Below are 26,249 nucleotides of genomic sequence, written 5' to 3'. Positions count from 1 at the left end.
CTTAAAAATTAGAAAGAGGTAAATCCCTGTAGTAAGACAATAACTTGACAATTCACAGAATGAAAATTGCCCCTTCCGACCCCCGCCTCTGTTGAATGACTACTAGGTTCATGTAGGCACAAAAAAAAGTCAACACAGCCCATGTGTCCATCTGTTTGGCTCTACGTGTGTCTTTTAGTCACGAATCTCCTTCAGTCGTCTTGTTTCGTTCGCCCCCCCCCCCCCCCCCCCCCCCCCTACAAACCTCGTCCTTTCCCCCTTCAGTCGCACCCGACCGACCGGATACGACTCTGGTGTTGGCCCCCCCCCCCCCTCAGGACTTCCGCTGCCGCACCGTCTCGGAGCTGCCGTTGAGTTTGCTCCGCCCAGACGGGGTGGCTGTGCTGCCGTTGCCCAGAGGACGGTCCCTGTCCGCGGGGACTTCCTGTTTGCGTTGACGGGTCTCTTTGTAACGGAGCGTGATGTCCCTGCGAGAAGAGTGAAGAAATGTAGACACACTTGTTAATAGGAAACCCACTTTGGGAACAGTTCCTCCCGACTAGTTTCTCTTCCTCCTCATTCAAAACTTCCTCACACACACAAGATAAAATATTTAATTCTAACTCATCTGCAGATACGGAAGATGTTTTCAGTGTTTCATTTGTTGAAATAACACATGAGCCTTGACAATATAAAAGAACCATTTCACACATTTACTTTCTTTTAAGGTAATGATGAGCTACCTCACCTTCTCTCTTAACAATTAATTACATCTCTTAAACACACACCATGAAACGCATCATCATAGAAAAAGCCGGAAGTCCAAGTAGGTTGGCAATCCCCTCTACAGTGATGCATCAAATATCTTTTATCTATTCCAGATCAGGATTGAGGGTCAGCTTGACAACAGTCAGCTTGACAACAGTCAGGGACACGGACTCATTGATGCTCCTGATGAGACTCTCCAGCACACTTAATGGAGGAGGTGAAGTGAAACATCCCCACAATACTCACCTTGGTCTGCTGATGCTAATGCTAAAGAGAGGGACATGACACACCTGAGCCTGTACAGCTGGGTCAAATAGTATTTGCAGATAACTCTTTGTGTGTTTGTTTCATGCTGCTTGGGTTGGCAGACAAATTGGGTTTTCAGCAGCAACGATGATCAATGAGACAGAATATATATTTAACTTAAAAAAAAAAAAACATAATCTCTATTGGGGTAAAGCCAGCCTTTATGTAACCAAAGAAAGCTAAAACAAAAACCATTCAAACTATTTGCAAATAGGATTTCACCCAGGTCTGAGTAGTTAGAACATGGCATGCTTCCGTGCCTGACGTCCTGCACTGGTTTTCATGCTGACTGGGTAGGGTGTGTGTGTGTGTGTGTGTGTGTGTGTGTGAGATGTGCAAACATTTCCTCTGGCTGTCTCTCAGTGAGCTCCTACAGTGTCCGCACTAGCTGATAGTCTTCTGTATTACTTAACTGACTGCTAAGAACAAAAATGATGTGAAGGGAAATGCTCAAAATAAAGATGACAATGTTCACCACAGCAAAAAAAAAAAAAGAACTGAAAAGTGCCATGCGGGAGAAGGATCCATGTGGAGTAATATCTGTGTTGTCTAGAGAGGATCCCACAGATCTTCTGAATAGGACTATGAAATAAAACAGAATACAACAGTGCTGACAGAAGGGAGCGCCTCTCTCCTATACCTACCTCACCGGACATTACTGCTGAGCATGAGCAGGAAGGAGAAAGGGAGGGAGGACGGGAGGGAGGGAGGATGGGGGAGGAGAAAATAGACCAGAAGCTTAACATGCTGGGGGAACGGCTATGCTTAACAGGAACACTACTCAACAGAAGGGGGAGCCAAAGCAAAGGTTACCTAAAATATATTGCTGCATGAGGTCATGAGGAAAAATGTATAAACAAATCCCATTGGATGGGATCAAAAGCACATGAAACCATGTTCATGAAATTAAATTGATTAAACTGTATTTTTTGCAACAGTGACTAAGAAGAAATGGTTATTTATTAAAGGCAGTGTTAGCCGACTGTAAACACATATGAAACATTTGAACCTGAAGTGTGTGAAAGCTTTCTTTATAGTTTGTATCTCTATCACCCATTCTCTTCCTGTTTTGCAGACTTTGCATGGTTATTACAATCTGCACTGACTTATCAACTGAAAACTAAATCTGTAATATTACATTTCATTACCCGAATCGAACGAGCACAGAGTTTTATAATCTCCATGTCTTTTGTGTTTACAGCAGCTTTGTGCCCCCCCCCCCCCCCCCCCCCACATAGTAACCCACCCTGCTTCTTACCGGATGAAAAACCGCCACAGGGTCCAGGTAAAGATGAGGAAGATTCCTAAGAACCAGCACTGCGTGACGACGAAGGGGATGGGCAGCATGATGGTGTTGGGATCATACTTGACGACAATGAGGAACTCCGTCACCGTGATGGCTGCCACCAGCCACGCCTGCTGGCCAAGCTTCTTGTGGAACTTTCTGTGGAGAAAATTACAAAAAAAAAAGTGTTGTTATGGAAAAGTGAGAATGTTTCTCACTGTTTACAGGTGAGCACCGACGAGACACATATCATAGTAGCTACACAGGTAGTTACACACCTGCACAAAAAGATGTCTATACAACACTATACATACAATGCCAACAAGCTCCTAATGCAACAACAGTATCTGCTGTGAATCAGCATTGAAGACCACGTGTGGTTGAAAGGTTTTACTCAGTAACGAACCCCTTTATCCCCCAACAGCTAACTTTATTTCGCTGCTACTCACGGGTCATCCATGAAGTCGTAGATTTCCCTCATGGCTACGCCTCCAACGTTGACAAAAAAGACCAGGCGGAGCAGCACCAGGTAGTGTTCAGGAGGCATCCACAACACAAACTTCAGGTAGAAGGTGTTCAGCTCCGCCAGGAGGAACTGGGAAAGGAGGAGATCAAATAACATTTGTCCTAATTTAGGAGCACTGCATATGGAATGACTTCAAGATAACAGAGTAGGACGTCGCTTGTGCCCTGCACCAGCTGTGTAAGTATATCTGCATCTGTGGGAAGCGACTCATGTTCTTTTGATATATCAATAAAGTTATTAAATCAATCAAAAATGACAAATGCAGAATTTATGTAGCTAAATAGCTTCTGGAAGAAGCTGAGAACAAAGTGATCTTAAAAAACCTATATTGTGTAGCTCATAGAAGCTTATGAGAGCAACATTTTCACTATTTTTCCTTGTAATGTAATCCTATTCTTGGTTTCCATTATGACAACTTGTCCCCTCGTCTCATGTCAATAAACAGAGCAGGATATTTCTTACCATAAAGATGATGCCTAACACGGCAAGCCAGCGACGAAGGTTTGAAGCAGGCTTCCACTCAAACTTTACCCAACTGTACGGCGTGAACTGGAATGCGATACGCTTTATCTTCCCCCTGAGGGAGGCCACAGAGAAGATATGGTGAGAAATAAATGTGCATACATTTCTAACACGGCAACGCTAGTACTGTAATTAAAAGGGGCAATACCACCCCAATATTTCACCATATGTCAAATGGCAACAAAGGAGTTCTGTCAAAAACGAGTCAATATCTTTAAACGTGAACATTATATGTTATATCTGTCACACAATAGAAACAATAAGTGTGGAGTTAAGTTCAAGAAATATACTTTAAGAATTTGCATAAAATGTTGTGGTTTCAGTTCTATAAGAGTAGAGTTCTGATCGTGGGTTAATCACATCAACACCTTGAATAAATCTTCCTTCAGAAAGGCTGTTTTCAGTGTTTGGTGCAGCGAATGTTAACTCGTACTTGTATGTAGGAATGTTCCACAGGCCCTGCCACTGGTAGGGCTTCATCGACAACCAGGCCAGGGCCTTCATGCCACAGTAGATCCCCAGACCGTTACACACCAACACATCCATGATCCACTAGAGGGAGATAAACATAACAGTTTAAAGTAAAACGTTAAAAAAACATCATCTGTGATCCACCTACACACGTTTTTCTAGATTAAACCTTTTCTTGGGACGGTGTGGGCGACGGCGGAAACAGATCTCGACTCTCCCTCTAGTTTTGTTACAGGCTTGGAGGGAAAACTCACACTTTAGCATTCTTTTAACACCCTGGTGTTTTGGTGACCTTAGAAAATAAATCCCAGCATTGCCTCTCACACCTTAAACCTGATATATAATGTACATCGTCTGAGGCACCATAGACTGTTGTGTTGAGAATTGTTTCTTTCTCTTAAAAAGACATACCATATTTAGTAAATGACATACAATTAAGCATAAACGTGTACTGTAATCCATATTTACTGTCAATATGCAGTTGTTTGTGTGGCAACTTAAGTAACTGAGCTGACTTCCTGTCTACCTAATATGTGTTATTACAGTCAACAGCGTGTCCTTCTTTAATACCCCACTAGTTATCTGTTCACATTCTATGATGTCGCTCTATTGCTTTATAATAGTTTATATGATTTCCTCTGCCATCGCTTGTTTTGCTTCAACCGCCTAGTTTCCCACTGGCACAATAAAAGGGTTCTTATCACTCAAACAAATGACCACTTTAATTTCTACCATAAATCTCAACAGCAGATTTGCAGAATACTGCACCGGCAGGCATCAGGTAGCAGGATATTACAAAAATATCGATGCTTCCTTTAACTTCCCACGACAGACACTGCTCCACATTGTGCTTTCACCAGCTCAGAGGCACAGTGACCTTTGCAAAGTTGAGCAATTTCAGTACACGGTGAGAAGTTGACCAATCCGTCCTGCTGAAGCGCTCGTGAGAAGCCGAGTTCCAGACACACTGAAGCATTTCTAACAGCCTCGTTCACTCCACCCAAACACTCCGATGTCTGAAACTTGTCAATATGCAAAGTTTTATTGTGTTTTGTCAAGTCATGTCTGTTTCTCACTGTGACTCACCGGTATCTCCAGCTAATGTGGCCACATTTGAACAAACACACCCGGAGTCACAAACCGACTATACTGGCGTTTGTTCACTGCAGCATATTTAAATGTAACACTATTCTGAGGGCAGACCTGTTGATTCGTAGGTGGGCAGAGGAGAAGCGCAGGGATATTGGTACGTACATGGTCCCACCAGCACTCAGAGAAGTTAGGTAACTGGTGCTCCAGGCTGTATTCCAGGAACTCGAACATGACACTGATTATCATACACATCCACCAATCGCGAATCATCAGAGTCTGAGGATGAAAACAGAGCAAAAGGGGAGGACGAGTAGGAGGGGGTGAATGGTGTGGAGTGGGAGGAGGTCAACAAGATACCGTAGAGAGAAACTTTTCTCATTGCTGAAAATGCAACAGAGCATACCAGCGCTGTCAATCGGTTTCATACAGCAGCAGGCTCAACACCTTGGTTGTCTATTTTAGCATCAGCCAATAAATGACCAATACATTAATAACACATGAGTTGGTATTTAATGATTAAGGTGTTTGCAATCTTAGTGAGTCAGTTTGATGACGATCTCTTGCTCTTCACTATATTGAAATGTGTGTAATCTGTAATCACAGGCGAAGAGATTGTTGTCATTCCCATGCTAACAAGACTGACTGACGCATACAAGCTTTATCTTGTTTTATGCCACATGCTCAGCTGCTTTCATGATTTTTATTAAGATTGAGCAGGTGAAAATCAGACAGGCCGGTCTTTAATACATCATTGGACAATAACAGTATAGTTGAAGTAAATGAGTGCACACTGGCGTATGGTGTTCAGTTGTGTTAAGCCTTCTCCATACATACCTTGATGTACCATCCCAGGAAGTGAGCGGGAACAAAGCCGTCCATCTTGTCCTGTAGAGACAAACCAACGTGGTCATTTAACAAAGTCAGTCCTTACACACAATATGTTTCATTATTTTTAAAGTGTTTTGTAGACCAAACAACGTATCTGTAAAATAATCAACAGACTCATTAATGAACATAATTAGTTGCAGCTCTACTCTTAACTACATTTGTCTATGTTCTCAGTGAGAACATCTAGTTCACATTGGTACCAACCAGACACGAGCACAGAGAGTACTCGGCCTCTAAATATTTGCTCATAAATTGACGTTTCCAAAAGGTTATTCACATAGGTTGGCTATAATGTAGTGGAGAATGTGGAGAGTCTGACCCCACTCTCAGAGACTGAAATCAGGCCAACAGTAGAGATGTGGACTGGGTCACTATGGCGGCAGCAGCAGACTGCTTCGCCAGGGCGAGAGAAGGCCCGGTTCTACTGACGGGCTATAATCTGCACCAGACACAAGCTTCTGGAGCCAATCAGCACACAGCCACACTAATTAGGAGTTTGTGCGTGTGTGTATGAGGGATAAAGAGAGAGAGTGTGAATGAATGAGGGAAAGAAACAGATTCATTTAGGCTGCCATGCTATTTGAGATCTGGGTCTTTTTAGTAATAATTGAGGACCAAGTCAGACATTTCACTTCTTCAGCACTATGAGCATAAATGGTACTGCATACTCAAAATGTGTTTCAAACAGAACGACAAAGCTGGAAACATGTTCACTCACAAATGAGACGGACAACCTGTCGACCAGGTGCATCTGTGACATCAAATAAAACGTCTTACCCAGATGTTGTGGAAGGGGTCGGTGGTGTTGCCTGGGTCGTACAAATGGCAGTTTCCTCCATAGTCGCGCTCCGGGAGGGCGACCCCAAGCTTTGGGTCAATGTACTTCATGAACTGTCGTCCATCGTGCACCGTCTGGATAACGGGCAAGGAAGAAGTGTAGAAACTATCAGTGCAGAAACTATCAGTATAGAAACTATCAGTATAGAAACTAAACTATCAGTATAGAAACTATCAGTGTAGAAACTATCAGTATAGAAACTAAACTATCAGTATAGAAACTAAACTATCAGTATAGAAACTATCAGTATAGAAACTAAACTATCAGTATAGAAACTAAACTATCAGTATAGAAACTATCAGTGTAAAAACTATCAGTGTAAAAACTATCAGTGTAAAAACTATCAGTGTAAAAACTATCAGTATAGAAACTATCAGTGCAGAAACTATCAGTGTAGAAACTAGAAACTATCAGTGTAAAAACTATCAGTGTAGAAACTATCAGTGTAGAAACTATCAGTGTAGAAACTATCAGTGTAGAAACTATCAGTATAGAAACTATCAGTGTAGAAACTATCCGTATAGAAACTATCAGTATAGAAACTATCAGTGCTTATTCTCCCCGAGAAGGAGCTTTGATTTATATTATTTTAAAGGTGTATGTTGTTATTTGACTTTCTATTATTGATTGTTTTAGACAACTCACAGATTCAAAACATGGAAATAAATAAACAACTGCTGTAATATATAAATCATAATGTCAGTAGTTTAAAACAATAACAATTTCTAACAAAACGAAAGAAAAAATAATGTCAGCTGTACCTATTCCATACAAATATATTATACATACACTCGTCACCTCTCACCACAGCATGTTCTGTTGCATCTTTGAGGCATATTACAGATGCTAATAACTTTTTTTTAAACAGAGTCCAGGCCTGATTAAGATACAGTTTGCCAACTGTATACTCTATTTTTCAGGCTCTGGCTCTGACACTTTAATTAAACTGGGAGAGAAAAGAGGCTTCCAGGGTTTCAGATGTGGGAGGATCACAGAGATTGGTGTAATCCTGGTTTTAACATGTTTGTATGTAGTCCTCAGGGTGTAGCTCCTTTACTTTGGTTTGTGGACACCAATCCACAATCTAAACCAAGAGGTCAATGTGAAGATAAAAAAATTCTGCTGCCTTGTTCTGGGAGCGGGGATTGCGTCACTGTACCCGAGAAGGACCAGCAGCATGTGCTGTAATTGAAACCCTTTTTTTAAGTGTGTGTGTGATTGCTATACATCTTTCCCTGCATCAGTGACTGTTCAAGGGTGAGTGTTTCAGCCCGTCGAGGTATTGATATCATCTACACACCAACCTGGAAGAGGATGAAGATGAGGAACAGCTCATAGACGACAGTGACACAAAGCCAGAACCTCCAGTAAGCTAGAGAGAGAGAGAGACAGAGATGTTAATATTTCATTAAACTAACCAGTCGTCTCAGATAAGCCCAGGATGCAGCGACGGTGGCCTTGCAAAATAGATAGCAAAGATAGCGGAAGGGGAGGACAATAAAGCGTGAGGTATGCAGCCAATGGCAGACTTCTACCCACAGTCTCCATCCGGTGAGTGAAACCATTCGGGAATTAATATGATGGCAGTTTTTGTCTTCTCTGTTGTTTAAAGGCGGCATCTACAGATTATGTTTAACAGTTCAAACAGAGTGGGAGTGATTCTTTATTTTGTGAGTAACATGATGTCCCAGGCACACAGACCTTGTTGACAGTGTGGTGATGTAATAATGAAGAATTTCACAACACATAAATTATAACGTGTTTTTTTCATTACCAGGGATGAAGCGAATTTGAACAATGGAGTACTACAGTCAGCGGTGTTGCAACAGATAATCTGGCTCCTGTTAAAAGTTCAGCTTCATCAGCATGAGCACGTTTGTAAAAATAGCGACGTGAAGGGACTATTAGTGGATGTGGTGAAAGCCGAGAGCGATCGTAGCAGCACCGTGTAACAAATGACCCACAAAGGGATTAAATTAAACAGCCGCTGTCGTAGTAACTTCTTGTGAATCTTTGTGTATAATTTGTGTTTGCTGCGACACACCCAGCCGGGAGGTTTACCCCGGGAGATGCAGGTTGTAAATCCTAACGGCTCTGTAGTCCTGGTACAAACCTGTGATGTTTCAACACAACTGCAACAAGCTAAAACAACAACAACTGAACCTACTTGGCTGGCTTAACAGGTCAGGGAGTATTACGCAATCAGTTAATACACACACACACACACACACACACACACACACAGAAACAAAAACAACATGTTTTTCAGTCCACAAAAAGAGAGAGGGCAAGAAGGCACAAGTAATGCAACAACAGCAGCCCAAATTCTTGGCCGGCCACATCACGCCGCCAACAACCGGCAACATTCAGAGTGTGCGTCTCCATCTGACCTCCACACCCTGTTGTCTTCCTTCCTTCCTTCCTTTCCTTCCTTCCTTTCCCTCTGATGTCAGTGGGAACATGTTGTGTGATAGATGAGATGCATCTTTTGCATGACTGACCTGGTTAAAAAGCTAAATAGCAAAGTACTTTTATGAACTGCACTTGTATAAATAGAAGCCTCCCTTTATAGAATGTAGCAAAATTAAAGCAACAGTAACATTTAGGGGGATCTATTGGAAGATATGGAATAGAATATTATGAAGTACGTTTTCTTTCGTGTTTAATCCCCTGAAAATAAGAATCGTTGTGTTTTCGTTACCGTAGAATGATCCGTTTATATCTACATACGGAGCGGGTCCTCATCACAGGACAGTCCGGCGTGTTTCTACAAGAACCTAGAACGGACAAACCAACCTGCTGCAGCCTCATATCAACTATTAACTATCCCTTCCGAAGGCTCTGCAAGTTGTTGCGACGCTTGGCCGTGCACCTCTGAATCTTTGTAACTGGACGCTAGCATCCCGTGCTTGTTTCACGATGCCTTGCATGAGTGTAAGCAAAGTCTAACACGAGCTCCAAGCGCTTTATCTAAGCCCCATTGTTGCTGTCCTTACCTACAGTTTGAATTTCAGCACATTAAAATGGAACTGGAAACAAACACCTGCATCCTGAGGTGTCCGGTTACTGATTTCTCTGTGGTCATGGTACAACACCATGCAATGCCAGCTATCTTTCATGGTTGGTGTTTAGTCACTGCAGTGAATTAATGAAAATGTGCCTTGCTAGTGGGTCATGAATGAATTGGAGTGGCTTTTAAAACAGCAGCTGATCTGTGGGAGAGGTTTACACGTTAAGCTGGGCTCAGAATGCTCCGTTTAAGGGCGTGCATCCTTTTCATGTTGAAACTATTGACTGAGCACTACAGTCCTTTAGATATTACAGCTACAGGCCAGTCAACAATAAAGATGAAGACGCTCCCCAAGTGTGTTTGCTTTGTTTCTAAGGGATCTGCTTGGATCTAACCCCTGCCAGGAAAGCCCTCCACCTCCTTTCATTTATCCATACGCCTCCTTCATTTAGCGATCCATTGTGCGTCTTGATTCCCTGCACTCAGAGGATCGTCATGTTATAGTAGAAGCCAACATGAGATTCTAAAATGTTGCTATTGATCGAATTAGTGGCAACGGCTCTCAGGTACTCTTACCCCTCTACAGTAACAAATAACGCACCATTAAAAAGTCAGACTCAACACCACCAGCATGCTTTACAACAGTGTAAAGTTCCCGTCTTTTAAGGCATGGAATAAAGCAGCTCTACAAAAGCTTGACCTACTCAATTGTTTTAATTGAACCTGCTTTGCACAAGATGTGTGCTCATATTCTGGCGTTTTTAAAAGCTGATGAAATGTTGCCATAAAACTGGGAAAGGAAGCTTTGGCCTGTGCCATTCTTACCTGGGTGTGGTCTTGTGAAAGGTCCATCTTTGGCTTGTGTCACTCCAAAACAGAGAAACACCAGGATGCTGGCCACAATCCCCCTACAGGACCACAATTACAAACACAGAACAATTATATTTAAGGTTGTTTTTCATCCGATGGCAGATTTTTTTGTTGCGCTCTCAAGTGCAGCTGCTATTACTGCAGTGTCAGAGTGGAACTGAACTTATGTACGCCGACAGAGAAAGCAGAGATGTTTGATTTAATCACGGTTGGTGTGAATGTGGAGGTTCTTCAGGCACAAAACACGAGCGTGAAACTTGTTATGACGCTGAATTTGGGGGGGAAAAAACCAAGGTGCCATTTCTGTCCGACCTCCGAAATCAGAAACTTACAGTACTGTAAAAGTGTCAGGATACGTAGTACTGAGCCAGAGATATGAGAGAGTAAGCAGCTCACCATCGGAGAGATTACATGAGAATATAATAATAATGATGGAGCAGAGGCTTGTGGCTCTAACTTTTCTCTTTCAGGGTGATGTTGAAGCAGCTGGGAACTTTACAGCACAGAACAAATGAACAGCTGTCTTTTCAAACTGGACTAAATTCCGTTGACAACTGTAGATTTTGTAGATTACATCACTTATATTAAAACAATTTGATGACTGTATTTTCAACATACTTTACAACCAGTTCTACAGGATCTGCTGGACAGATTTCTTGGCAGGAGTGAAATACAGTGTCATCTGCAGGTTTACAAGAGCGGTGCCAATGGCGGCTTGTTTACAATCCAGATGTGTCTGTATATACAAATAAGAATGCGTCTGTGGATTGAAAACTATTCCAAACCGTTCAAAGAGATCCGTGACGTCAGTGGTGTAAACATAGCTACAAGGAGCAGGAAGGGGAACGTATTTGATTGGGTGACCCGTCTCAGCAGCTGACCATGGATAATTACTCCCTATTACCATTTCCTCTGTGTTTACTAAGAGATTAGGCCAATCTGAACCGGCTGCTGTCAGGTTGAGTTGCCTTTAATCGCTGCTGTGATGATTTCTGAAAACCAGGAGACCAGGCAAGGACGCTGCTCTGAACCTGCAAATGAACAGGGGAGGCTTAGCAACTGGACACACAATGAGCTTTCAGCACGTGCTTGCCAATAAAAGGTGGGAGCATAAGTGTGTGTGATCAAGTGAGTGTGTGTAGGTGGGAAAGTGAGTTTATGTGATCACAATCACGTGTCAAAATGAGGGTACAGGTGTGTTAACTAGTGACAGATTAGTTAAAATGACAATGTTTCAAAATGAGGGTGAACGGACGAGTGTATCCAACAGTGTGTCAATCACTACATGACCGAGATTTGGACTGTGTGTCTGTGTCTGTGTCTGTGTCTGTGTGTGTGTGTGTCTGTGTGTGTCTGTGTCTGTGTCTGTGTCTGTGTGTCTGTGTCTGTGTGTGTGTGTGTCTGTGTGTGTCTGTGTCTGTGTCTGTGTCTGTGTGTCTGTGTCTGTGTGTGTGTGTGTCTGTGTGTGTCTGTGTCTGTGTCTGTGTCTGTGTCTGTGTCTGTGTCTGTGTCTGTGTCTGTGGTGTGCTCGCTCCTCTGCTGGGAAGAAGCTCAAGGGTCTTTATCCCGATGAGCCGGACTACGCTGACTGCAGCAAATCCAGTTAAGATCCGTCCCACAAATCCCTCACAAACACAACCTACAATCAGCCTCTCCGTCACAAACGCACACAAAATGTATGCCGCTTGCTTGTACTTGGCCTGCCTTGACCTTCCAATTAAACTCCCACACAAACTATTGCCACTATTGGGTAAAAGCTAATTAATCTATACAAATTGAAAGCAGCTCGTTAAGGAACTTGTTGTCCACACTTTCAGTTCACATGAGCCATTAAACAAAGCAGGCCTTTATCAACCTCCCATCACAGAGAGCTGAGACGGCGGTCATGAGACCGAGCGTGAATCGGATGTCCACTCCTGACCAACATGATGAAGTCAAGTCAGTCCAAGTGAGCAAATCCAAAGTCAGTTCTAAAGTCAATAACTACGAATGTTTGTGCATGTTCTTTGGTGCTTCACCGTGGAGCGACGTCAGACCCCATCAACAACATCCGGACACATTTCTCACCAAAATCAATGTCACTTTACAGTACGATAGGGCACCAACAAGGGAACCTGGACCACACCTCAGTCATTCTGCATTCATCCAAGTCTCTGTGGTTGAGTAAATGTAATGTTCTGGGTTGAATATTTTCTCTGTGTTGAAGGCATTAAACCAACTCTCCAAGTCTGCTCAGGGGGTGACCGGACACTCCCGCTCTTCCTTTTCATGGTCGTCAGCGTTCGGTTTTCCTTGGAGGGGGGCCAGCTTGGTTCAAGGTGAACGCAACTGAAGAAGTAAGAGCTTCAATTTGGATCAACGAGTCCAGCACCTCGCCCATGTGGCTTCATGCCAAAAAGGTTATAAAAGGTGAAATTAGAACTGTGGTGCTTATTAGCTGGTTTTCTTATGTGACCTATTCATCAGGCTTTGATTGTCAGTCTGACATAATCCACAGAGGATTGACAAACCCTTAAACTTAACGTACAAATAGGCAAACTATTTGAAATAAGACGAACTGAACTCTACAAGACAAAAGAAGCGGTCAATTTCTGGTTATAAGGGGCAGGAAAACGAATCAAAATCTAAACCCGACATGACTCAAAAATTAGAATAAACCTTGATGCTGATTGCTAATAAAACAAGTTTTCTTCTAAAGTTAAACTGCAGCCAAAATGATTATTCAGTCCAATCAAAACGCCTCAGTGGATTGAGTGGGTTGTCTTTGGGCAGCCTACTGGTTTCTGCAGGCTTTTTGGCTTCGACGACACGGAGGAAGTGACGAGCGCAGCCTACTGACCTCTTAGTGTTGTAGGTTGTGTCCTGGGGGGTCTCTTCCAACAGCGTGACGTAGACCAGAGCACAGGTCAATAATAACAGCACTGTCACAGTATGGGCTCGCCTGCAGTAAAAAAAAAAAAAAAAGAGGGAGAGATGGAACAAAGAGAGGGATATTAATAACATTTATAAAGAGGACAATTCGATAAAAGCCACTGGAGGAGAGCGAGAAAGATAAAAATCAGCTGATAATTATCTGAGGTTGAATGTTAGCAATATAAATGCACTGTAATTAGAGCTGAGAACACTTTAGTCATTGCTAAAAGAAATCACGTCTCTAATGATCAGAAGTAAATATAATGACGGGAGTGGAGATGAGATGAAACGGATGAGTTGAAACAGAACTGGGTCACTTCTGCTGAAAATAGCGACAAAAACTGTGTAACAAACAAAATGAAAAAAACACACAATGAGGTATGGATTTTATGAATCAGTTCGATATTTCCTTTCACTTAACAGAAGTCAAAGGCAGCTTTAGTATCAGCTGACTGTGGACTGTGGAAACGTCCGCAGGGTGTGTCTGGCCTGTTAAGAGCTTAAAGGCCATGATGTTGGTCCATAGGCTCACATCTCCCATATCGCCCAACGGGAGGGAACAAACCGTGGCCTTTGTCGTATGCCAGTTACACGCTACAGTCAGATATACACATCCATGCTATCCGTGGGATTTATCTTACCTCAAGGGGCAAAGCTGTATTTCTCCACGCACCGATACGAGTCACAATGACATATAATATTTAATGGATTACCCCAGGAATTATCAAATGGACAGTCAAGCTGACAATGACATCACTGCAAAATAATGTATAGGGAGAGAAAGAGAGAGTGTGTATGTTGGGATATGGCCAAAATCTTCAATACCGATATAGGTTTGGAGGCCTGAAACCTCATGGAATGTGGTTGCTGTATTGTTCAGCTTTTTACAATAAGCACAGCAGGTGTAGCTTAAACCTATCAGTTCATCACACTAGCATAGCAATGCTTAAACATGAAACCATGTCCCCGAACATGTTCAGTGACATTTGACGGACACAGCTACTCTCCAGAGATCGACAACGCACAATGTTGTTTGAGAATACCCACCAGTCTTATTATTTAAGGGTACTCATTATAGCACTAAAGAAAAAAAAACACATATTTTGTTTGGAGCTCACTGCCGTCATCCGTCAACCTAAAGACCGTCACCTCCTCCGCCGACCCTTCTGGCTCAGAGTCTGAGTCACGGGGACGACATGCCGGGTGTCATTAGCGTCGTCTCCATGTTCCACCTCCTTACCCGACCTGTTTAGCAGAAGTCACAGGGGAGGGCCTGACTCCTCTCTTGCCTAACAACCACACAACACCAGCCTGGCACAACCGAGAGGCAGGCGAAGCTTAAATTCACCACTAAGATTGAGGTTGAATTCCAGATAAAACAAGCCACAAAGGACAAAGACAGCCCAGTGACCAATCATATGGCTTAACGTTGTCCTGCAGGGTGGAAAAACACTCGTTAAATAGTTTGTGACTATACTGAGATAAAAAAAAAAAACGTGACTATTTTACACAGTATACACTATTGTCAGATTCATATATTTTAGCACAGCAGCCTCTGGTTTCCATGATCTCCAAGTTCACTGGCCAGACGCTTAACATTAAATCCTGTTATGAGTCTCTAGCTTAAGAGTTCTTCTGTTCTGACTAAATGTTTCCAAGACAGTGTCAGTAGTCAGTGCGCACAAAGCATCCTCAGAAGACTCTCAGAACTGAAACGTGCGGGCAGCAATGCTATTTAGGGAAAAATCCAAAGTGGAGTGCCAGCACAAAATTTTGCGTCATCAGGCTGACTTCTATTTAAGGATCTATCCAAAGCTATTCCTCTTTTTAATCTCAGTGAAAAAAAACAACAGCACTTCTCTCAACACCAGTCTGTGCTAATGAGGCAGATTGCACATTGTTACCTCGCTAAACCAGGAGACGGTGCCACAGTCAACAAACAGCTCGTTGGCATACCTCTAACACTCGTGCAACACAGCCGATGAGCTTCTGCACCGACTCCACGATCAGAAATCCACCACAAGCAACCAACTCTTCCACACCGACTTCCTCTATTTCAGTGCTGATGTGTGGTTGAGTAACACTCACTTCATTCCCAGCTGAGTGAACCACATTCAGCTCTGAGAAAAATGGCCATCATGCTGTAATTTGAGGTAGTGGTTGGGATTAGTGCATATTTGACAAAATATAAAACTGCTGAATGTACATTTGTGATGACAAGAAGGAAGGCCTAAGATGCTACACATGTTAAATACAATTTATTTTGCCCCTCTTACATGCGTGCAATATTAGCCCATAAGTATCCAGGATGCCATGTGATTCACTATGGCTACAAGTTAACCACAAGGCAAACAGCTACATTCTTCTTTATCAGTTCTCCATTATAACAGACTGGGAGTGCCGACCCACCACTGCGAGGTCAAATTCCTTACCAGCAAACACACAAAAATCCCATGCAGTATTAACCACCGCTGGTCAAATTGTGACTCAACTGGGCTAGCGTCAGTCAAGATAATTACAAAGTTGTAATACTATATCTACATACTGCAGCCTCCAGTATTAGACTAACGAGTATCTAGAGAGGTTAGGACATAGCAATGAGATATTCTCATTAAAGTTTCTCTTGGGGAGGACCGGTCTCCTGTGCGGTCAGAGATATCGGACACCTTAGCAGATTCTTACTGCCCCTTGCTTTACACACATAGCAGAGATGAGTCACACGCACACTTACTCAGGCTTAAATATTCCTGGATCGACAGGTTGAAGGGCCATGGTGGCTAAACATTACAGAAAGGCTGAAGAACAGGACGGCACATCGCAAACACCTGCATCCTGCCCACGTCAACGCGCTCCGTCCGCCTGTGTGCATTTGTGTCAGTGGGTGCAGAAACTCACTCCTCCAGTTTACCGCATGGCCGGAATATCTGTCTGGACTTCACAACCTGCGTGGATCTCTTTCTGCTGAAGCTGCAGGCTGGGATATTGGCTATTGGCTTGTCAACAACAAGCTCTGCGCCTGGATGTGCAATGTAAGCATCCATAACAGCACAACACCCTTCATATAACTGAGACCCGGTGGACCTCGGTGAACGCTTCCTATCATTTTACATTTGAATAATTTCCCCCAGACACATTTCAGCTCGACATAAGACCTACTATTTAAATCCCTGTATATTTAAAGATTTGGAACAAGGTTGCAGCATTTGTTGTGATTAATGGAGGTCACTTGGAGGCCTGTATTTCGGTTCACCTTGAAAGCCTAACGAACCTTGGTGTTGCTCATATTTCTGCAGGAACTGTGATTTTTTTTTAAAGTGAACTCACTGGTGAAAACAAAACAATAACCTCCGAGGCTGCAGCGTTTCAGTATTTGACATTTTGCATTGTTGACATTGTCAGAAAGGCACTCACCAGAAAAAGGTGTTGGTCCCGTCGTCATAGACTTCACACTCCGTGTTTCTCCGATGCATGCTCTCCCTGGAAGTCTGCTTCATCACATTAGCTCTGATATGCGCGCTCGGACTCGGACAGCCCGGCTCGACCGAAACGTTGTCGTCGTCGTCGCCGAGCTCGGCGGCGGCGGCGGATGCGGATGTGGCGCACTTGCCGGTAGCGTTGACCGCGGCCACGCCGCTTTTCCTCGACTCGGGCTTGGTCATGGCTTTACGCACCGACCAACCAGCACCTCGGTGCGTTAAAGTGACACCGTGCAGGTTCTGGGTTTATCACTGGGCCCGGCTCCCGTGTACAGTCATCTGCGCGTCAAGCCCCACCCAAGTGACTATCAGCATCCTGGGGTAGTCAGAGGAAAATAACGTTATTAAGACGACACGGAGTGACAGAATAACCTGAAAATCCCGTCCCGTGCAGTTGTTTTAGCCGGGGCACAGTGTGCAACTAAACGCACGAGATGTGTAGTTAGCTAAGACCTCTTCTCTGACACCGCCTACTTATATCAACGCATTTCTACTAAACACAGTACGCAACGTTATTTAATTAACAGCTAAACAAATCACAAACGCAGATCTGCGTTTAGTGCAAAGCCTCGGCGTCGGACAGCATGGCTAACCGTGTTAGCCTCCGTTATGTGAAGGTTAGCAGGCTGTGTAGTGACTCTCCTACAAGCGTGTTAACAATTAAGCAACGTATAAAAAACACCATTGCTCGAGATACTATTTCAACATTTAACTTAAGTGTAAAAGTACTCATTATTCCCCGTTTAAGTTCACATTAAGCTAACATTACCTACCAGTTGGATTTATTGGATTACTGACTGGAGTCCAGATGAGCTCGGGAGCAACTAACGCTGACGTTACATCAGTGCAAACATATGGCGCAAACGCTCGCAATCAGTGTTGCCAGCAGACAGAACAACAATTACTAAGTAAACACTAACATACTCCGCCTGGTGACTGTATGACACTGTTGCAACTAAAAGACAAACCGCTCTAGACCGTAGACTGTGCGGGATACACTCCAGACACGCATCACATGGGCATGGAGTGTATTTAAAGTCAAGGTAACAACAGCAGCAACACCGTATCCGGTCTACGTTCTTCAAAATAAAAGACGCTAGTGTACTCTGACATGAAAATGACATTATTCTGAAATCACCATATTCAACTCGGAAGTCTAACATCGGACACTCTCCGCAATAATGCTGTACTGACAGCCTGACCTATCTGGCGGGTTTAACAGAGGTTTATCCGTTTAAGCGGTTTGTTTGTAACAGTTGATGAGTTAATATTTAAGCTTTGAAATCACACAGCAACAACATGTACCGTCGATGTACAAGTAGCACAGCCACATTTCGCCGTTTAATGGGTTAAACTGCTCAAATATGTGATAATAAACCGTCTCAACATGTTTTGTATAATTTGTATGTCGTCACTTCCGTTCAGCCTACGCCTCATCAGTCGTCATCAGCGGACAGGGCTCTGGTCATCAGCCATAATAAATAAGGAAATAATAATAAATAAGATTTAAGTGGGAAAAAAATATTCAGTGAAATTCTGCAAAAAAACAATAATAAAAAAAACAAATACATGTTATAATTATTATTTGTTTGGTAATTTATTTGTGAATAATATAAAATAATTGCAAGATAGTCAAGTCATGGTCAAGTTGTACAATGCAGTTTGCTACCGGATTGCTTAAAGAGTTAGCAAATGTTGTGCATGTAGAGCATAAACACTAGTCAATTCTTCACAACCTGGCAACCTAAATATTGTTCTTATTAAAGACTCATTACTGATCTATAAAGCACAAGTTATTGACCATCTAAAAAGCTATTAATTAGTTACATTTTACAATGTTTTTTCTTTCTTTTTGATTATCACCATAGCACTGTGGTCACATATGCTTTAGAAAGCCACAGATTCAAAGACGTACGTACTGTAAGATGCACAAGATCTAATCTCTGTCAGCCAGTATGGTGTAAACTCACCTAACGGTCTTCAACAGCTTGATTTGCCCACAGATGGCGCAGCCGCTTTCTGTTCTTCAACTATTGTGAGAGAAGCTTTTAAGGTCTTTCCAAGCAGTCGCTGATGGGCAATCATAACCTCTGCTTATGTGTTTTAAAACAAAAGCTAAGTAGTGTGGATGTAGCCTTAGACTCCACCACATAAATAAGCTTGTCAAAGATACATTCAGAAGAAAATCCCTCAGCTGACGGCACATGCCAAAACCACCTTTATCTCGCTCTTGTGTAACCAGAGAGGCCCGAGGTCAAAGGAAAAAAGATCTTCTGGAGGTTTTCATTTAGGAAGACTTAATACTTTTACTCAACTGCATCTCAATAGAAACAAACTTTACATTGTAAAATTAGGCTTTACATCCTATGATTGATCGTTAATCAAACAGCGTGGTAGAAGTATCACACAGTGAATGCTATTATAAGATGCAAGTTGTTTTTCAGTCACTGCCAAAAGTAACCTCTTTTTTACACTTTCTGATTTAGGTTCTTCTCTGCACATTGCTTTGTCGTGATTAGCTGACCCTTTGAGTTTATTTTGTGAAAAAGTAAAGGAAGGGAAAGATAAACGCGCGTGTGTGTGTGTGTGTGAAATGGTTGGTATTATAGCACACACAGCCAAAGACACCACAGTCTGGATGAGGCACACTGAGGCTTGAGACGGCCACTGAAGGTCATAAAGTGCGAGGATAGAGGTTTTGTTATTGTAAGGGTAAATGAATGGCAGGAGAAGCCCAAGGCTTTAAGTATTTGTCTAAAGTCAGTTTATAATGTTTGACTGTATGGCATATAAAACACTTAGCACTTAGCAAAAAAAACCTGAGTGATGCTGCTTCTTTGAAGACATTTATTGTTTCCAAACAAAGAACAGCACAATGTGTAGCTCTTTAAATCCTAGAAAGTCATATAAAAACTGCAAAGCGTCAAACAATACAAATCCGCCATTTTTACATTATTTAAAATGCAGCTACAAATAATGAAGAAGCACAGTTCAAATCTAGTTCAACAGAGAGCAAGACAATAAAGTATAAAGTCTTATTTTGAAAGGAACAGCACAAGTCAGGTGCAAACAGTGCTTTCCATCATTTATTTCATTTGGGGTATTTGCTTTAGCAGAACGAAAACATTCCAAGAGCTATTTTTAACCAAGCAACCAAAAATGTGTTTAAAGAACTGATCACAGGTTACTGCATGTCAGAGCATGTTTGTGCTGAAACATCGCCAACTGGATGATTGATTTATAACTGTTGGAAAATGGACTATAGCTAGTGAAGGTGTTTTTAAGAAAGAAGGGTTGACTTTATAACATTCTTGCCTTTTTTCTCCAAAAATAAATTAATAATTGGTTATTTCACATTTTTTTGTGATACAACAATAGTTTTTTTTTAGAACAATAATAAATTAGATTAAAAAAGAAGGTGCACAGCTGCCATTTATCAGAACATCTTTAAGGCTTAAAAAATATAACCATAGTAGTCAACAAAGCCGGGATGTGTTATATTAATACATCCAGACTAAAGCATGATTTAATAACATTCAAAGAGGAGACACAGACATGTAGCTGCAGGTCTTTAGTATAACTCATATAACTGCTGTTGCTGGTACTGCAGACCTTATTAAATGCACATGACACATGCACTGAATCAACTGCTTTGATAAGACCCCCGCAGACATGCGTTGGTTGTTATAAGATATTAGAAAGGTCACCATCATATATCATGTGTATTCTGTAACTAAATGAGCTTAGAATTTAAATTCATCAGTTTTCTTTCTGCACAACTGAAGTTTCATCAAACAGGAAGACGTAATGAAACAATCACGTGTTGGTGTAACTCTTTGCTGTGAAAGGATCTGTTACTGAAAGGTCTAATGAGATTACTGAGACACACGCATAATTTGGCAGAGTGGATCATTTGGTAGGAAACAGCGGGTAACTCATCGAGGAAATCACTCCAGCCGGGTGTGTCAAACAATGGGCAGCTTCAAACTTAAAGGCAGCACGCAGAGAAAACTGTTGTATAGGTGTCGCATGTGGTTGTGGGGTCAAATTACCATTTATCCTCCTTCTGAAGGGGGCCTGTGGTGATGCCTGCAGCCCCTCTTTAACATCTGAAGGATGAGTCTCTTCAGGTGAGTAGTGGTTAGCAGAGAAATGGCCACAATCATTCACAGCATGCAACACCACTTATCTTGAAGTAGGCTGTGTGTTTTAACAGCAGGCCAGGAAAACATGTAGAAAGTCTTTTGACGGTAGCTGCTGCACATTCAGACCTCTTCTCAGACTTCACCTTCAAATAAACTCAGTCTAAACCTGTTTTTCGTCTCCGTCTGCTATCGACATATGAGTCTGGAGAGCCTGGATCTTTTTAACTTTGCATTTAGCCCTCTGGGTATTTCCATTTCTGTCAAAGAGCAATTTAAGCCAGTTGAGGTATGTGTGTGTGTGTGTGTGCAAGTTTAGAGATAAAAGAATCATACTGCTGCATTATGTCAGAGAGAATCAGGCTGGAGGACATCACACTAGTCGTCTGATCGTTCTTGCTGCCGCGGTGAAAGCTGTGAGATTATCCTCCTTTTGAAAGATAACTAATACAGAAGTTCTCCCTGGATTATAATGGCCTTTAAAACGTTAGCTGATAATATCTGTTTGAGAAGTGCGCCTGAGGAATAGAAGTCCTACCCCAACTTGTCAAAGTAAATTTGTGACCCGTTTGAAACTGAGTAATGAGATGTGAAAAGTCAGATCATTCTCTCTTCAAGGATAGTTTGATGTCAGAACAAAAGCATACATGTGATCAGACTGAGGTTCTGTAAATCATCATGGCCTGTAATACACTGTGTTGATTACAAGGAATATTAATGAGATCAAAAGTGGGCACTTTAATGAATAATTTGTGAGAGACAGCTTGCTCTCTCTGCATACATATACTGCTTTAAAATAGGCTAATAAAAAAAGGCCACGCTTATGTGCTCACCTTTCACCACTAGAGGGAGCCAACAAACAACACATAGAGATCTCTGCCTGCTTTGGTCACAGAGAGGGAATGTTTTTGTTTAATGTTCATGATCGGGGCCAACATGATGAATGCTCACCAGGTAGGTGGGGCATTAATCATAGCTTAATTTAAGAGGCCAGGCATTTTGATCTTGTCATTTTCTAGATTAAAAAAACAGCAAAGACTATTTTAAAGACAGGAACAAAATCAAACCAGATGAGCTGCATAAGGACCAATATTCCCCCCAAAAGTCTTCATAGTAATATATCACTCATATGTCTCCTTTGTGCCCACGTGCTGCTTACAACTTAAAAGCAGATTCATCTGCAGCATCACTTCAGCTGAATCACGTGTCCATCCCGTGGGGACCGAACATCACGTGGATGAAGGGACGTGACTCTCAGAGAGCACCTGACCTTTTAACGAGTGAATCATTTAGGCACACTGCTGCATACAATGCCGTCCTGACGCGCCTCCCCGGGTGGTCTCGCACCTTAAAATCATGTGACTTCGGCAACTCTCACATGTCGAATGTGACATCATGGTGTCACAAGTAGGTGTCTGTAAACGGTGCGTTATTGAGCCGTTAAGCTCACTCATTCCCCTGCTGATGCTTGTGCACGTTTAACAAGCTCATGGTGCAGTACCGGGTTGTATCCACTAAGGGTCACTGTGCACATATTGTCCACTGCTAAGGCGTTGTCTGCCTGTCCTGACTGACTGGAGACTCAGCAGACACTCGAAGTGATTAATTGTTCTGATATTAAGGAAACGTATAGGAGGCTTATTTCACACCACAATTAACTAAATCCATATTGTTGCATGACCAATACTGAATAATCTGTTGCCACCAACCAATATGTATCCTCCACGCGAACACATATCAGTGGTGACAGCCGGATTGTGGCTGCACTTTTACGCATAATCTTACTTTTAATTTAAATTCGCCAATGAACTTGAAATACAATCATCTATTTAAAACATAAATGGGTGTGATCAGCTATACAAATAAAGTAATTTCATCAGAAGAACAATTCTGCTGAAGGAGGAGCTCGTATAGTGTTATTGTGATGAGAGAGAGAGACGAGGGGAGTGTGTGTTGTGACTATAGGCGATATGCACATGGAGAAACGTTAAGGGGTCAATATCAGACACGGAATGTGACCAGCGAGATTATGTTTCCTTTACAGTTGTTTATGTTCTATTGGAATATATAAAAATATAAAATAAAACACACAATGATCGCGATTTGCAAAGTGGTTAAACAACCGATACGTGCTTTCATGTAATGTAAGAGGATCGATCTCCTGTTAGTCCATTATCGAACGCACAACACTGCAGCAATAGTGCGGAAGAAGCAGGAAAAATAAAGTCCGATAATCGATGCACAACCAGCAGCTGCTTGTGTAAGTACCCAAAATGTGATCCCCCAAAAAATGCAGCTCCATCAGTTTGACGCTAACATCGAGTCCGCTCAGTATTGTCAGAGGGTTGACTCTCCGGGAGGAAAAACTAAATCGCTGCGCTCTGCTCGGCGCACAGCCAAGTGGGCACCGGGGGCCGATGGGAAATCAGGGTGGGGGTTGAGGGTTTCGTTTGGAGAGGGTTGGGCTTAAGACCAACCAATGAGAAGGGGTCCCGAGGTGGCTGCGCTGACAGAGGAGTTGTCGGTAGGTTATATACTCCACGTCTCACCGAGAAGGTACATTTAAACCGAATTCTGTGGCGGAGACGAGAGTGGAGAAAGAGACGCGCACTTAAGGCACAACAAAACAACAACAGCTGATACTCTCTCATCGGGGATCGATCAGCCAAATAGGGCATCTTAATCTGTGTTTTGTGGCTTTCGTTGGCAAGATCTTGGAGATGTCCAACGTCCAGTTATCATGCAGCGCGCTGGAGAGGCTGGTGGCCAGGAGGACCTTCCCTCTTCACAGACGCACGAGCGTCTGTCGCAACCTCTTCGGACCGGTGGATCACGACGAACTGAGCCGGGAGATGAAAGACAAGCTTCAGGAGATTTCCGAACGGGACCAGCAGAGATGGAACTTTAATTTCGAGGCCAACACCCCGCTGGTCGGGGATTACGAGTGGGAAGAGGTGCCCGTGGATACGACCCCGGTGTTTTATCAGGACTCTGTACAGAACGGCAGGACCAGGGTAGCCGAGACACCCGTCAAGCAGAGGGCCTCTTCGGACTCTGTTCTCCCGGAGACCCCTGATATGGATGTACTGGAGCGCTTGGCCGTGCCCGAGAGCAGCGGCGCTCCGTGCCCGGTGGAGGTTAACCAGGAGAACCGCACAGACAAGCTCAACTCAGGGAGGTCAGCTCACAGACAAGTCCCGTGTGTTAGACGCAAGAGAACGGCCGTTGCTGACAACAACAACACACACATCACAGGTAAATACACGACCCTTTAAAAACCTCCCTGTTTAGGGTGTTTGCGCTCTGGGCTCCGGGGCTGCGCTCTGTGTCCAAATGATGCGCGTCGCTCTCCTCCTCAAGTAGATTTTTTGTGTATTAATGGTTTTAATTTCTTCGTTTCCCACAGACTTCTTCGTGAAACGAAAGAGGGCTGCTGATAAAAAGTCGAATGAAACGAGCGCTTGCCACCACTCCAAGTCTCCAATCCCGGTGGAACAAACTCCACGAAAGAGGATCCGTTGAAGGTATGAAGATTTCTCGTATTTTCTAAACTGTTAAGACCGTTTTCAAGTCGTTAAATCGGGTCGGGGTCTTGTGACACCTCAGATGATAACACTGTTAATTATTAAGACTCGTGTTAAAGCCCACGGCTGTTTTATAATCTGTTATTTCTGTTTTTGTTTTTCCTGCGTTAATTGGTAATGATTACGTGAGCCCAAAAAAAAAAAAAGCGCAGGAAGGCAGGCAGTCTTATCTGGGAGGGGGTGGGGGAGTTTGCGGTGGTGAAATCGCAGTAGTAGTGATAGTAGTAGCTGTAGTAACACCAGTGGATGGGGGAGGGGGATGTGCGTCACGATGTGGCGGGAAAAGTCTCGTGTAAAGGGTGACGCCCGCCGCTGAGGTTCCATCTCCGGTTTCCTCGGAGAGCTGACTCGCGTCTTTCTTTTGGAACGACAGAAAAAACTGACCGTGTTTCAATTCTTTCCCCTCAGGTGTATCTTTTTTTTTTTTGTTGCACTATTTGCCTGCGCATTTTTTTGGAGGATCAAGACGAGGATGTTTTTCTCCCTGCTTCTTCAACGCAAGCGAGGAGAAAACGGGGGGACGGTGTGGGAGGACATAAGCCCGACCGGCCGGTTGCTTCGGCTCGGTGCGCCTCGGCGGAGCGCAGCCTGAACACTCGGGACCAGACTCTCAGGACTGAAACGGTTTGGGGGAGGATGGGGAGAGGAAAAGAGAGGACATGTCGACCGAATGACTTCTATCCAGTACAAATGTAGCATCCATTGTTGCTTTTGCATACAGCCACTCGACAGTGTTAAATGTTTTAACATCTGTGCAATCCTAAATTACTTTAAAAAGAATTGTCTACACTGGCCAAAAGTGTACAGCTTTATAGAGACAACAGCCTATAATTGTTTATTTCTGTTCTGTTTTTTTTCTGTATATGTATATGTTAAGTCTATTCTAACTTATAATTTATTTATGTTTCTTTATATTTGTTCAAATGCCTTGTTGATTTAGCCAAAGGGCATGTTTTTATTTTATTATTTCCATTTTGTGTTGTTGTGATGTTTTGCAATCATGTAGCTTAGTAGTCAACACTTGAAAAAAAACATAGGTTTCTTTGTGTTTCTGAGCCGTTTCTTTGTGTTTGCATACAAGTGCCCTAATTATGTCTTGTAAAAAGATGAGAATAAAATATTCTTCACTTCTACATTAAGCCGATTCGTTGGTGTGTTTTGTCTTGGTAACTTTATTGTTTTTGCTCTGTGTGCTTTGAAGTAAAATTAGTCTTGAAACTGAGAAAAGAGACTTGAATGTGTTGTCTGGTTTCTGTGGTTTTTGTTGTTAATCTAGAACAAAACCAGCAGCTTTAAATATAGCCTACTTGGCTGCAATTATAAAGATGATTTATTATATTTCACACAAGTATTGCTGCGGGGAAAGCACAACAAACACCACCAAGAATCCACGCAGCGTTATCGCATGACGTTGTGACTCCCCGTCTCCCCCCAGGGGAGAGGGGAGGGGAGCGCAGGTACATTACTTTTCATTGAGCTCCGCCTGTATCTGTCTGCCTCTGCGGGCTCATATACCTTGCGGGGGCAAAACGCATTCAGACGTGCAGCCGTGGGCCGCATGGCAGCTGCGGAATATAGG

The 26,249-nt window shown here is 42.9% G+C and overlaps 2 protein-coding genes across 2 annotated transcripts; one reads left to right on the top strand and one right to left on the bottom strand.

The window, feature by feature from the left end:
• Window positions 1–313: 313 nt before the first annotated feature.
• ptdss2 (phosphatidylserine synthase 2) lies at window positions 314–17,835 on the bottom strand (the record flags this gene model as incomplete). Its single annotated transcript, XM_079162201.1, has 13 exons — window positions 17,718–17,835; window positions 16,880–17,260; window positions 13,395–13,496; window positions 10,511–10,593; window positions 7,980–8,047; window positions 6,615–6,749; window positions 5,784–5,834; window positions 5,112–5,225; window positions 3,820–3,938; window positions 3,327–3,441; window positions 2,788–2,933; window positions 2,312–2,497; window positions 314–467 (listed from the first exon to the last, which is right to left on the bottom strand). The coding sequence occupies exons 2-13, from the start codon at window positions 17,125–17,127 to the stop codon at window positions 314–316; spliced, it is 1,521 nt and encodes a 506-aa protein (XP_079018327.1). The 5' UTR covers window positions 17,128–17,260; window positions 17,718–17,835.
• Window positions 17,836–23,671: 5,836 nt separating this feature from the next.
• cdkn1cb (cyclin dependent kinase inhibitor 1Cb) lies at window positions 23,672–25,766 on the top strand. The gene is made up of 3 exons (XM_079162312.1): window positions 23,672–24,341; window positions 24,493–24,610; window positions 25,079–25,766. Exons 1-2 carry the CDS (start codon window positions 23,807–23,809, stop codon window positions 24,606–24,608), a joined length of 651 nt encoding a protein of 216 aa, XP_079018438.1. The 5' UTR covers window positions 23,672–23,806; the 3' UTR covers window positions 24,609–24,610; window positions 25,079–25,766.
• The last annotated feature ends 483 nt before the right edge of the window (window positions 25,767–26,249 follow it).

This window comes from Pholis gunnellus (genome assembly GCF_910591455.1).
Source record: "Pholis gunnellus genome assembly, chromosome: 7".
In the NCBI taxonomy this organism is placed as follows: Eukaryota; Metazoa; Chordata; class Actinopteri; order Perciformes; family Pholidae; genus Pholis; species Pholis gunnellus.
The sequence above is the reverse complement of the archived record's forward strand: the minus strand, read 5'-3'. Positions and strand labels throughout refer to the sequence as shown.